General features: G+C 47.4%; 2 protein-coding genes across 2 annotated transcripts; one reads left to right on the plus strand and one right to left on the minus strand.

The window, feature by feature from the left end:
* Nucleotides 1-1,574, plus strand: LOC121751438. Its single transcript, XM_042146186.1, has 5 exons — nucleotides 1-326; nucleotides 477-588; nucleotides 670-762; nucleotides 858-1,067; nucleotides 1,153-1,574. The coding sequence occupies exons 1-5, from the start codon at nucleotides 22-24 to the stop codon at nucleotides 1,381-1,383; spliced, it is 951 nt and encodes a 316-aa protein (XP_042002120.1). The 5' UTR covers nucleotides 1-21; the 3' UTR covers nucleotides 1,384-1,574.
* A 357-nt stretch (nucleotides 1,575-1,931) lies between these two features.
* Nucleotides 1,932-13,340, minus strand: LOC121752681. The gene is made up of 2 exons (XM_042147788.1): nucleotides 12,856-13,340; nucleotides 1,932-2,007 (listed from the first exon to the last, which is right to left on the minus strand). Exons 1-2 carry the CDS (start codon nucleotides 13,338-13,340, stop codon nucleotides 1,989-1,991), a joined length of 504 nt encoding a protein of 167 aa, XP_042003722.1. The 3' UTR covers nucleotides 1,932-1,988.

Consider the following 13,340-nt stretch of genomic DNA (forward strand, 5'->3'; position numbering starts at 1 on the left):
CTTAATTATAATCAAGTCAAAATGACTCCTCTATTTGTGCTATGCTACATTATCTACACCACCATCACTTCCACTATACTATCACTCCTCCTCGCCCTTCGCCTCCTCCTCCGCCGCATCTCCTCACTCCGAACCTCGGAGGAGATCGGAAATGTCATCGCACTATACGAAGGCTCCGTCTACCACGAGCGACGCCACCCGGCCCGCAACGCCTTCCGTTTCCCGGCTCGTTATGCTCTCATCGACCTCGACCGCCCGCCCTACTCCCCTCCCAACTACCTCTCCGCCGACAATGCCCGCCGCGCCGCCAAGACAAACGGGCCCGTGTAATACTTCTTTGTACTTTATCTAATATCATTCATATCCGAGCCACTTTTTATTGCAACGTTAATATCATATGCTTTACATTATACACATTTAAATTTGTCTAAATTAATTTTCTAATATACTTAGATCTCTGTTTTTGGATTAAACAGGCATCTTTTGAGGATACCATCAAGTCTCGGATATGAAAGAAGTCCAGTTAATTACTATTATTGCTATGAAATTGAAGGATCTACCAAAATTCTCAAGAAATGCCTTGTTGAGGTAAACCCTAATTAATCAACGAAAATTCTCTCTCCTTCTCTCTCTCTCTCTAACATGGGACAAAATTAACTATTGTTTCAGGCCAGCAATACACCATGGGGTGAAAGTGTGACATTTGTTTTCAACCCAAGTTCCGATTTAGTCCCAAAATCCGAGTACATTAGCCCGTTCATGGTGAGTCTTTTCATCAAATTCTTGATTCCTGCATTAATTCTCATCTAATCAACAAATAAATATTAATTTAAAATGATTTTTTCCAATATTTAAAGGACATGCTTGGGAGCTGGAGGCTGAAAGTGAGCGAACCGAGTGAGCATTTGTTCGCATTCATCGCAGTCGAACATCCTCAGCTCGGAACCTATTTCCGAGCCTCCTTCACGGCCAAAAAAGTCAAGACTCCAACGCCCATTTCTTCGGATGATCTTGAGGCATTCTTCTGGTTGATGCCTCATCGAGTCTCGATTATGGCCTATTGGAACGTACGTAATTAGCTAGTTCGATTTCTCTGTTACATCTAACAATTTCTACTTTCTTTTTTTAATTTGTTTGATTATTTTTTTCCAGGCTGTGAAGCTGTGGTGGAAAAATGTTCCCTTCTTCGATCATCCAAGAAAAGAGAATCCATCCTACAGAGACGACGCGATTCCCCTCGACGAAAAGATGCAGTTTTGTCCGATTTTTGGAGGTAATAAATCGAAAGTGAGATGTGAAGAAAGAATTGATCGATGCTTCACTTGGAAGGATGCTAAGAGACCTTGGTCATATCTCATTTCTTACACTGGGAAAATTCTGTAGATTCTAATAATATATTTAAATTATACATTGCCACATGTTCGATTTTTTTTATATTTATTTAATATTTTTTTTGTCCCGACAGTAAGTTAGAAATTATTTCTTTGACTTAGTGGACATAGTTTCTTGTTTGTTTGTAATGTTCATTTGGTTTGTATTTGGACGTGTAAAATGCTTATAATTAAGTTTGTGAATAAGGGGCTATTTCTATTTTAAATACTTTGGTTTATTTGGTAGTAGTATGTAGTAGTATCTCACAGAAATTTGTTTTAGTACGGAATGTATTTATTTTAAATTTGAGTTTGGAATTTAAAAACAAATCATTTTTATTAGGGGCATTTATATTCAGTTGCTTTGTTTACTAAGATTTTTCAAGTAAATAACAGTAGTGACAACAACCAAATTAAATCAAATTCAAAAAACACGTTGCTCTCAATGATAAAAATAATGTATAAATAAAGAGTACAACAGCTGAATAGTACAAAATAGATTGAATTAACGAAGAAGGCACCATTTATTTATCCAACATTGATTGATTCCTTCCCTTCCTGATCAAATAGCTGCTGCCCATAGTGATAAACAGACTTCATTGCAGAACAATTGCAAAACTAATTTGATTTGCAAATCCTAATGATGGGGTACGAACTAAACCCTAATGGCAAGCCCAATAACAGTGACGGCCCATCAGCCCAGAGCCCAAGAAAGAGTACCTGTTCGGCACCAAAGAGTTCGGCACGACCAAAGAGTTCGGACTCAGCCTACAGCTCGGTAAAAGCCGACCAGTCAAGCTCTCCTCTCAGATCGGCAAGAGCTGATCGGTAAAGTCCAGCAGTTCGGTCTCAGCATTCGACCGAACTAGGAGTTAGTGGACTCATGAAAGGCCTCCACGACCTCCGCTATACCCACGATCTATTTAGTGGTACGAAGCAGTTATTGAGCAGTTATTGCTCACCCACGATCTTGTTAGTGGGGCTGCAAACCACGACCTTAGTTCAATGTATAAATAGAACTTAGATCAGATAGAAAAGGGTTAGAATCTCTCTAGAGAAAAAGTCATATAGCAAGTCTGTGTTGTAAGCTGTAATTCGCAGATCAAGCAATACAAACCTGCCCCCATTTCTCCCCGTGGACGTAGATTTACCTCAGTAAATCGAACCACGTAAAATTTCCGTGTCGTAATTTATTTTTACGAGCATTCATCATCATCAATAATTCGCGGATTCATCACTGGCGCCGTCTGTGGGAAACAGAGAACAAAATTTGTGATAAAGCGAATTTTTGATCCATTTTTTCCACCCAAAAAATGCATACCAGATCGCAGAGTACCCGTATTCCTGCCCGTGAGAACCAGGAGGAAGCCAATCCATCCCACAGGTCTGGAAAACAGCCTAGGGATAAATCCACCACCAGTTCTCATGGCGAAGGAACAAGCCGCTCCAAAAATCGTCCCACTGAGTCTTCCCAGCAGCCCGATTTGAATGAGGCTGTCAAGCAGTTTTTGGAGGCGAAGCAGGAGGAATTCTTAACCTTCCTGCGAAAAAGCCAAAAGCAGCCGGAGACGAAAACGGCGGATTCTCCTTCTCCTTCCGCACAAGAAAGTCACTACCGCAGTAGTGTCGCATCTCCCAGGAGAAAGAATCCCCGTCCCCCACATATTCCAGTTCCTCCTCGGTACCGGAATCACAGGAGAACTCAATCTCCTCCATACCGACGAGATATCGGATTCGCCGTGTACGGAGCACTGAAGACTCCGTTCTCGGACGACATCACCCGAACTCCCCTACCACAGAACTACCGAACTCCGTCGATGACTTACGACGGGCTCGTGGACCCTCACGATTTCTTGGGGCGCTATCAATATAACATGGCGAACCAGGGTCTCAACGAGGTCCACATGTGCAAGCTGTTTCCCGAGCTGCTCATCGGGAACGCGAGAAGGTGGTTCGATAGCCTCCCCCAGGGCAGCATCAGATCTTACCGAGATCTAATGGATGCCTTCCACAGGAGGTTCTTTCAGAAAGCGGAAGCCCGAATCACTTCGGCTCAGCTGCTTTCCATTCGTCAAGGTCGCGACGAAAAAATCAGCGACTTTATGACAAGATTCCACAAGGAATGCCTGCAAGTAGACGATCTCAACGATCTGCTTGTCATCTCGGCATTCCAAAATGGAATCCTGCCCGGAGCTCTCTACAGGAAGCTCGTTGAGTGCGGTCCGCAGACAGCTCAGGAAATGTGGGACATTGCGGACCAGTACTCCCGGGCCGATGAGGCAGACCGTCGCAAACGGTCGTTAGACAGCTCATCGACCCGAGGAGACAGAAGGAAGCCCGATCATAGCGATCAGGGGCATCCTCGCCGGACTCCATTTGAAAGAATTCAAAGGGCTCCGGTGCAAGACAGATTGGGACCTCGTCTCAATCCCGAGAAGCCGCCCGCTCAGTTCGTACCGCTGAACAAGCCGAGAGCGGAAATTTTCGAACTGCACTCTGACCTATTCGAAAAGCCAAAGCGGATGACGAAATCAGCCGCGCGCCGACCACAGGATAGCTACTGCTCCTACCATCAAGACCACGGTCACGATACTGAGGAGTGCAGAAACTTGGCTGCCGGTATCGATGTTCTTGTGAAGGCAGGGACATTGAAAAAATACCGAAGCAAGCAGCCAAAGAAGAATAAAAAGCAGAGTGGTGCGAACTGCGCTCCTCAGGATCCGAAAAGGCAGCCGGATCCCGAAGACGATGACGAGCCGCAATATGATGGAGTAATCCAGACTATTGACGCGCTCCCTGCCGGGAAGACCAAGTCGTCCCTAAAGTCAGAACGCAGAGGCTCCAATCGAGAGGAGCCAACGCATAAAAGGCTGAAGCAGGACGAAGTGATTACGTTCTCGGCTGCTGATCCCGTCCCGGCCATCTCTCCTCACCAAGACGCCATTGTCATCCAAGCCGGAGTGGCAAACAAACTGATCCACAGGGTGTTTGTGGATACAGGAGCGTCGGTTAGCATTCTTTTTAAAGAGTGCTTCGACAAGCTAGAAGTGGACCCAGCTCGGCTCAGTCCGGCTCCGCTTCCCCTGAAGAGCTTCACCCAGGAGGACACCCGCCCTGAAGGTATTATCAGCCTTCCGATCACGGTGGGGAAAGCGCCTACTAGCTCCAGTACGATGATTGAGTTTTTCGTGGTGAAAGCTCGGTCCCCGTACAACGTCATCCTGGGAAGAGACTGGCTCAACACAGTTCGGGCCGTTTGCTCCACCTATCACCTCACCATCAAGATCCCTACTAAAGGAGGGATAGCGGTCATCCGAGGTGACCAAAAGAGAGCAAAGGAATGTCTGCAAATTGCGCTTAGAAGTGCCGAGCAGTCAGATCGGCACCACCAAGCATAGCAATCACAGCAGCCGGAGTCAGAGGCGATGACCGAAGTCATACCGGAGCCGAACTCGATGACAGTTCAGCTGTACGAAGACGATCCATCCAGAACGGTTAAGATCGGCTTCGCGGGAACGCCCCTACTTCGGGAAAAAACCATCCAGCTCCTCAAGGAGTATAAAGACGTCTTTGCATGGTCTCCGTTGGACATGACCGGAGTGCCCCCCGAGGTAATCACTCATCGGTTAAATATTGATCCTTCAGTCCGGCCGATAAAACAGAAGCAAAGACTCTTTGCGGCAGAACGAAGTCAAGTCATCCATGACGAAGTCCGTCAATTATTGAAGGCGGATGTGTTATTCGAAGTGAAGTATCCTTCGTGGGTGGCCAATCCTGTCATGATCAAGAAAAAGGAAGGAGGATGACGGATGTGCATAGATTTCACCGATCTAAATAAGCACTGTCCCAAAGATTGCTATCCCCTTCCGAACATAGATAAAAAAGTAGAAGCTTTGATAGGCTTTGAAATTTTTTGTTTTCTTGATCTGTACAAAGGATACCATCAAGTTTTAATGGATGAGATTGACGCTTCAAAAACGGCCTTCATTACTGATTTCGGCATTTTCGCTTATAAAAAGATGCCATTCGGTTTAAAGAATGCCGGAGCCACTTATCAAAGGATGGTAGACAAGCTTTTTCGGCACCTGATTGGAAAGGAGGTCGAAGTGTATGTTGACGATATAGTCGTCAAAAGCAAAAGCACTTCGGAGTACGAGCACAACCTCAAGTCCACTCTCAACGTGCTCAAGAAAGCCAACCTCAAACTTAATCCCCAAAAGTGTACCTTTTTGGTAGATTCGGGAAAGTTTTTGGGTTGTTGGGTTTCAAAGGACGGACTCAAGGCAAACCCCTCAAAAGTTCAAATCGTTCAGAACATGGCAATGCCGAAGTCCATACATGACGTGCAAAGGCTAACCGGATGTCTAGCCGCACTGAATCGATTCCTTTCCCAAGCAGCCGAAAAGCAACTGCCGTTCTTCAAGGTGTTGAAAAAGGCACCAAAGTTCGAGTGGGGAGCCGAGCAGAAAAAGGCCTTTGACGAGCTCAAAGGCTATCTAGCCGAGCTTCCTCTTCTCTCTGCTCCAACCGAAGCCGAAGTAATATTCTTATACTTAGCGGCATCGGATCAAACCATCAGCGCGGTGCTTGTACGAGAAGAAGGCCTAAAGCAGCTTCCCATCTATTTTACAAGCCGAGCATTAAGAGGTCCAGAAACCAGGTATCAACCTCTGGAAAAGATTGCTCTGGCATTAGTAAATGCAGCAAGGAGACTGCGGCCATACTTCTATGCTCACAAGGTATGCGTCTTAACTGATCTGCCACTTCGGCAAGTGTTGACCAAACCAGAAGCATCAGGCAGAATCGCCAAGTGGGCTATAGAGTTGGGAGAGCACACAATTGAATATCTACCTCGGAAAGCCATCAAGGGACAAGCCTTGGCAGATTTTCTTGCAGAAGCAAAGTTCGATCAAGCAATTCCTGTTATTGCCGAACAGAAGAATTCTGCCAATGCCGAACTGGCACAGCCCTTGGAATCCGAAGTAGAGCCGCCGGACTGCTGGAGCGGATTCGTAGATGGAGCTTCAAACAAGATGGGAAGTGGAGCTGGTATTTTACTTGTCGCTCCCGACGGACACGAGGTAACCTACTCACTTCGGTTCCTATTCCCCACTACTAATAATGAAGCCGAGTACGAAGCCCTCCTGGCCGGACTCCAGTTAGCGCAAAGTCTGCTCGTCAAATCTCTCAAAGTCCATTGTGATTCACAAGTCATAGTAAATCACATGTTGGGTACAAGTGAAGCTCGTGACGAGAGAATGAAGAAGTATTTGGACAAAGCGCAAAGCATCAGCCGAAGTTTCTCCTATTTTCGGATAATCCGCATTCCCAGAGCGGAAAATAGCCGAGCAGATACCTTAAGTAAGTTGGCCTCAGATCCGAACTCAAAGGCGGAAGAATTAATGCATCGAAGCATTGATGAAGCCGAGGTACATTCAGTATCCAGCTCGCCGAACTGGATGACGCCGATCTTGCAGTATCTGGATCAAGGACAATTGCCCGAGGATAAGAGAGAAGCTCGGAAGATCACATGCCGAGCACTTCGGTACGAACTTCATGAAGGAGTCCTCTTTAGAAAGTCTTACCTCCAGCCGTTATTGCGGTGCGTAGGACCAGAAGAGACGGACTACATCCTCAGAGAAGTTCATGAAGGATCGTGCGGTAGCCACATCGGAGCCAGAGCTTTAGCTAAAAAAGTTCTGAGATGGGGATATTATTGGCCAACCATGGTACAAGAGGCAGTGCAGCTCGTCAAGAAGTGTACGAAGTGCCAAATTCATGCAAATGTCCCAAGGATGCCGCAGACCGATCTATACACTATGCAAAGCCCTTGGCCTTTCATGCAATGGGGCATAGACATAGTGGGACCACTTCCTCAAGCTCCTCGGCAAATGAAATTCCTTATCGTTGCCGTGGACTACTTCACGAAGTGGGTGGAGGCTGAACCATTAGCTACGATAACGAGCTCAAAGGCATTGGACTTCGTCTGGAAGAACATAGTGTGCCGATTTGGCATACCCCACATCCTCATCTCGGATAATGGGACTCAGTTCACCGACAAGACGTTCAAGAATTGGTGCCAAGAGCTGAACATTCAACAGCGGTTCACTTCGGTCTCCCATCCCCAAGCAAACGGACAAACGGAAGTAACGAACCGGATTCTGGTGAAAGGGTTAAAAGCTCGGTTAGAACAAGCCAAAGGACAATGGGTAGAAAATCTCCCTCAAGTCCTATGGTCCTACCGAACTACGCCCAAAACCTCCAACGGTGAAACTCCGTATAGTCTGGTGTACGGCACTGAAGCCGTAATTCCGGTGGAGATCGGCGTACCCAGTCCCCGAACTCTAAATTTCTCCTCAGAAATGAATGACGACGGACTGAGAGCAGAACTAGATCTCGCCGAAGAAAGAAGAGAATTGGCGTGCATAAAAGCAGCCAAGTATAAGGAGCAAGTAGCCCGGTATTATAACCAAAGGGTGAAAAAGCTTCAATTTCAAGTGGGAGATCTCGTCTTGAGAAACAACGAAGTAAGCCGAGCAGAAAAGCTGGGCAAACTCGAGCCCACATGGGAGGGTCCGTATCGGGTGTCAGAAGTCCTCGGCAAAGGGTCTTATAAATTGACTCACATGTCAGGAGAACAAGTACCCCGAACATGGCACGTCTCCAACCTCAAGAAGTTCCACTTGTAAGAGACAAGGTCCGGTCAGTCTGTCTTGTGTCTAGTTCGGTCATAGGGGTACATGTTTTTATTTGTTTGTTTTTTACTTGTACCTTTTACTTGTCGTTTTATAAAAAGTTTAAAGTTTTTTCTTTCGTCTTTTTCATTTTTTCTCTATGTGTTTTGTCTCTATGTGCTTGTCGTCTCTTACAAATGGTACCAAGGTATATCGTTCTTTAAAGACTGATCCCCTTTTTAGATCGATTATTAAAGACTATTGTGAGTCCAAGCTTCTAAGGAGGATATAAGACCACAATTCAGCTTAACAAGCAGTCCGTCTGAAACGAACTGCAATAAGCCAACGATTGTGAGTCCAAGCTTCTCAGGAAGATACAAGACCACAATTCGGCTTAAGAAATAAGCACTTCGTCTGAAACGAACTGCAATAAGGGAAAGTCCGATCCACGCGATAAACCTCGCCGAATTAGGACGACCAAGTTCGGTCAAAGAAGTTTACCTCATAAGACCGGGGACGACCACGTCTAGTCAAAGAGGTTTACTGCATAAGACCACTTCGGTTAACTGGGAAAGTCCGATCCACGCGATAAAACTCGCCGAATTAGGACAAGGGAAAGTTCGATCCCGGCGACAAAAATCGCCAAATTAGAACACAAAGACGAGTCCGGTCAAAGATGTTTATTTCATCAGACCAAAGACGAGTCCGGTCAAAGATGTTTATTTCATCGGACCAAAGACGAGTCCGGTCAAAGATGTTTATTTCATCAGACCAAAGACGAGTCCGGTCAAAGATGTTTATTTCATCAGACCAAAGACGAGTCCGGTCAAAGATGTTTATTTCATCAGACCAAAGACGAGTCCGGTCAAAGAAGTTTACTTCATAAGACCGAGGACAAGTACGATGAAATTTTTTCGCTAAGCTGTAAATACAGTGTTAGAAGCGAAAACAAAATTTCATTTTTCAAATCTTGTTCGGCATACAACTCCGCTACCCTACAAAATGGCGTTACACTATTACAAAGGATTATTCTACTGTCCAGGGTTGCTGAAGTTAAGCCACCTATCTGCAAAATCCTCTGGAAGCCGAGTTCGGTTGTTCCGAGCAGATGAAGAATAAGCAGGTCGACGAGATGCTATCCTCGACCCAACGCCTCTTCCCCGAGCCCGAGAAGTCCTAACACCTCGGCGATGAAGAGTCTCTGCAATAATCATCTGCTGATCTTGCTCGCTCATAGTCACAACTCCTCGGCGAATTTCAGTCCGTCCCTGTCTTGACGATTCCGGTTGCTCCTGAGCCCGTTCTCGTCTTGACGTTTCCGGCTGTTCCGGAGTTCGTTGTTGACTGGAAGTAGGATTTTGAACAAGGGAACCAGAGGCTTGATCTGGAGTGCGAGCATCTGTTGGCACGATATGCCGAAGGAATCTTTCTATGGAGGGGCGCCGAGAAAGAACAATGTCGTACCGAGAAGCCCAGCGCCGTAATGATTTCACAACTTGTTGGCAAGCCGAGCTCTCCAGCGCATTGTTCCTCCGGAGTACATGATATTCCTCCCACAGTTCGTCAACTCGACTCTGAACATCTGATATGGTCAAGCCCCCGCGCACACGGATGTAATCCTCGTACGCAGTCCTCTCAGCAATGGTCGTATTCAGCTCGGCCTCCAGATCCTTCTTATCGGACTCTAAGTCCTTATTATCGGCCTCCAGCTTCACTAAACGAGCCAGAAGCTCGTCATTCTTCGTCTGATCGGCTATAGCTCTTTCTCAGCTTCGTCTAAAGCCGAAGAGTACAGCCGTTTCCAGTGAAGTATCTCCATCTCCTTGAGTACAAAGCAGCTATATTAGTTCGGCAGCTGTACCGAGCAGATAGTAAAATACAACAGGAATAAAGGCAAGTACGAAAAGCTATACGAAGACAAGTGTAGAGAATTTTTCATTCACAAGGAAAATTTTTTACACTAGGAGGGCTTCAAGGCCATTTTACAAGGAAGAAAACTAGACTAAGAGAAGGGAGACGAAATCATACTCCACCAGCTTCGTCTCCGGCTCCTTGGTCCGGTTCAGCTTCTTTCTCCTGAGCTACCTCAGCCTCGTCCTCGCCTCCTGCCGGCCTCGCCTCCGCCTCCTGATCGGCTTCCTTCTCCGGATGCCCGGCCCGCTCGATTTCGGCCTCCAGCTCCAGCGGCTCGGCCTCACCCTCTCCGTTGTAAGTCGAAGCGGGTGAAACGGGTCCCACGGAGGCAAAGATAGCCTCCAGGTTCTCGTCCCGATCAGCTCGACAACTCCGGACTCGGTCTGCAGAAAGCAGGACCGAGGATGAAGCGAGCTCCTCAAGGAGCGGCAGATTCTGAAGCCGAGCTGCTATCTCTCGGCTGTACAGAGGCAGCACGACGTCGGCCCCCTGCTCGCCCTTATCGGCAATTAGCCTTACCAGACTACCGACAAAGGCCGAGAACTGGCTGCTCAAAAAGAGTTTCTCCGTGTAAACACGGAGAGCCTCCCCCTGGGCAGCCACGGCGGCAGCATCCCTCCGTTTCGTCTGCTCTCGCTGGATGACGAGCTGGTTTTTGGCAAACTGAGCTTCATCCTGGGCCGAAATCCTAGCAGCTCTGGCTTTCTCAAAGTTAGCCTCAGCCTGTTCGGCCCGATGACAAGCAGCCGCCAACTTCCTCTGCATCTCAGCATAGTCATTGGACGCTTTGGAGAGTTCGACGGCGACGAGCTTGGAGAGCATATCGTTCCTCTGAAAATGGATTAAGAAAAAAGTCAACAAAGGGGCCACAAAAAATACAGGAAAAAAGCAAGGCCAGAAAATCAAGAAGAGAATTCACCTCGGCGAAGTCCGTGGGCCATAAAAACGGCTCACAGATATGTTCCGAAGGAGGCGCCAAGACCACATCTTTCTCTGGCGCTCTCGGGGGCTTCTGGGCCTTCCCCTTCCCCTTTGCCGAAGTCGACTCCGGCTTCTTCGGATCCGAAGAGGTTTTTTGCCTTTTCGGAGTCCTCTCGGCATCAGACGCCGAGCTGGTGGTTTTCGGCCTCTCCGGCTCCTTGGGCTCCGAAGATTTGCGGCTAGCCTTACTCAGCATGTACACTGCCAAAAAGCAAGAAAGCAAAGTCAGGTTTTCTTCGTTTAAAGCAGTAGAGCATAAAGATAAAGAGAAATCCTCACCCTCGGCCTCTTCGTCCGAAGACGAGATGTCGAACACGACGTCGCCCTTGACGAGCTCAGACTCCGTGTATTGTTTCCTAACTATGGGAATCTTGTTGAGCTCGCCATCGAGCTCGTCCAACGGTTCAGGCCGAGGATGACGGATAACGGACTCCGGCCCTCTCCAGGGAAAACTAGGAGCCGCGGTCCTATCATAGTAGAAGAAGCGATTTTGCCACTTCGGCCACTTCGTTTTACAAAAGGCCCTAAAGGGCTGTAAAGGGATCAAGTAAAACCAAGACCCCTTCCTCTTAAATTGAAAGAATTTAAGGATCGCCTTCAAAGACAAATCCCTTCCTAACCTACGGAGTTCGGCAGCGAAGGCCGACAAGTGCCTCCAAGAGTTCGGAGTCACTTGGCCTAAAGGAAGCTGAAAAAAATCTAGTAAATCTGTAAAGGCAGAAGGGAGGGGGAAACGAAGCCCGCATTCTAAGCAGGCCTCGTACACGGTGGCGTACCCCTCCGGCGGGGAGTCAGCCCTATGATCACCGTCAGGTACCACCGCCTTCCCCCCAGGAAAAAAGTATTTTTCGGGTAGGGATATCACAGTATCCTTACTCAAAATACTATGGAAATACTCTACGGTCTTCTCCCCGGACTCTTTCCGGCCAGAAGACCCCTTATCCCCTTTCCTACCGCTACCCCGACTCCGAAGAAGAAGAAGACATTTTTCTTACTTTTTGAAGGTGAAGAAAGTCTGAAGAAGCTCTTGAAAGAGGAAGAAAATTTCTCGAGAAAGAGAGAGTATAGAAGACGCAACAGCAAAGGTGTTCAAATGAGGAAGAAAGAGCATATTTATCAGATTCGGGAAAGATTTCGAGATCGTTGCGCCGTTTCGAATCCCACCTTTTCAGGATTCAACGGCCGGATTTTACTGTCGCATTTAATGCAGGCACGCGCAAGGCACGTCCCCTGACGTCAGCCTCCCCCTTACCATTATCCAGAATGCCGAAGTGACTCACCTCGCCGAAGTGATTCACTTCGCTTTTCGGGGGGGGTAGTGATGGGGTACGAACTAAACCCTAATGGCAAGCCCAATAACAGTGACGGCCCATCAGCCCAGAGCCCAAGAAAGAGTACCTGTTCGGCACCAAAGAGTTCGGCACGACCAAAGAGTTCGGACTCAGCCTACAGCTCGGTAAAAGCCGACCAGTCAAGCTCTCCTCTCAGATCGGCAAGAGCTGATCGGTAAAGTCCAGCAGTTCGGTCTCAGCATTCGACCGAACTAGGAGTTAGTGGACTCATGAAAGGCCTCCACGACCTCCGCTATACCCACGATCTATTTAGTGGTACGAAGCAGTTATTGAGCAGTTATTGCTCACCCACGATCTTGTTAGTGGGGCTGCAAACCACGACCTTAGTTCAATGTATAAATAGAACTTAGATCAGATAGAAAAGGGTTAGAATCTCTCTAGAGAAAAAGTCATATAGCAAGTCTGTGTTGTAAGCTGTAATTCGCAGATCAAGCAATACAAACCTGCCCCCATTTCTCCCCGTGGACGTAGATTTACCTCAGTAAATCGAACCACGTAAAATTTCCGTGTCGTAATTTATTTTTACGAGCATTCATCATCATCAATAATTCGCGGATTCATCACCTAACCTTCTCGTCGGTGTGAATCCGGAATCGGAGCCTGTGATTTTGGTGCGGATGTTTGTTGGCGAAGACGACGATGCAGAAAGTCGCTGCCGCCACTCCGAACGAGCAGAGAGCGCTCAAACTCCGCTTCCACGCGTTGGCGCCGTCGTCATCCTCGATCGCCATTTCTGCATTGAGTTTGCGAGGATCTTCCACTTTCATGTCGACTGATTGAGCCTCCTTCAATTTATTGAAGAAATCCTGTGAGATCGGGTCCTGATCGGCGCTGAAGGATTCGATCTTACTCTGAATCGGCTGATCACGATCAGGAGCGTGGAGAATTTGATTGGCAGAAGTTTTGACAAATTGAGGGAACGGCTGGGAGATGAAGTAGTTCATGTGGACAACCGACGCCGCGGGTGAGTAAATCTGCTTGCCAGCCTCGTCGCTGATCTCGAGGTAGTCCTCGTCGGAGAGGAGCTCCCACTCATCGTCGAAATCCAT

The sequence above is a fragment of the Salvia splendens genome, chromosome 10 (genome assembly GCF_004379255.2).
Source record: "Salvia splendens isolate huo1 chromosome 10, SspV2, whole genome shotgun sequence".
Lineage (NCBI taxonomy): Eukaryota > Viridiplantae > Streptophyta > Magnoliopsida > Lamiales > Lamiaceae > Salvia > Salvia splendens.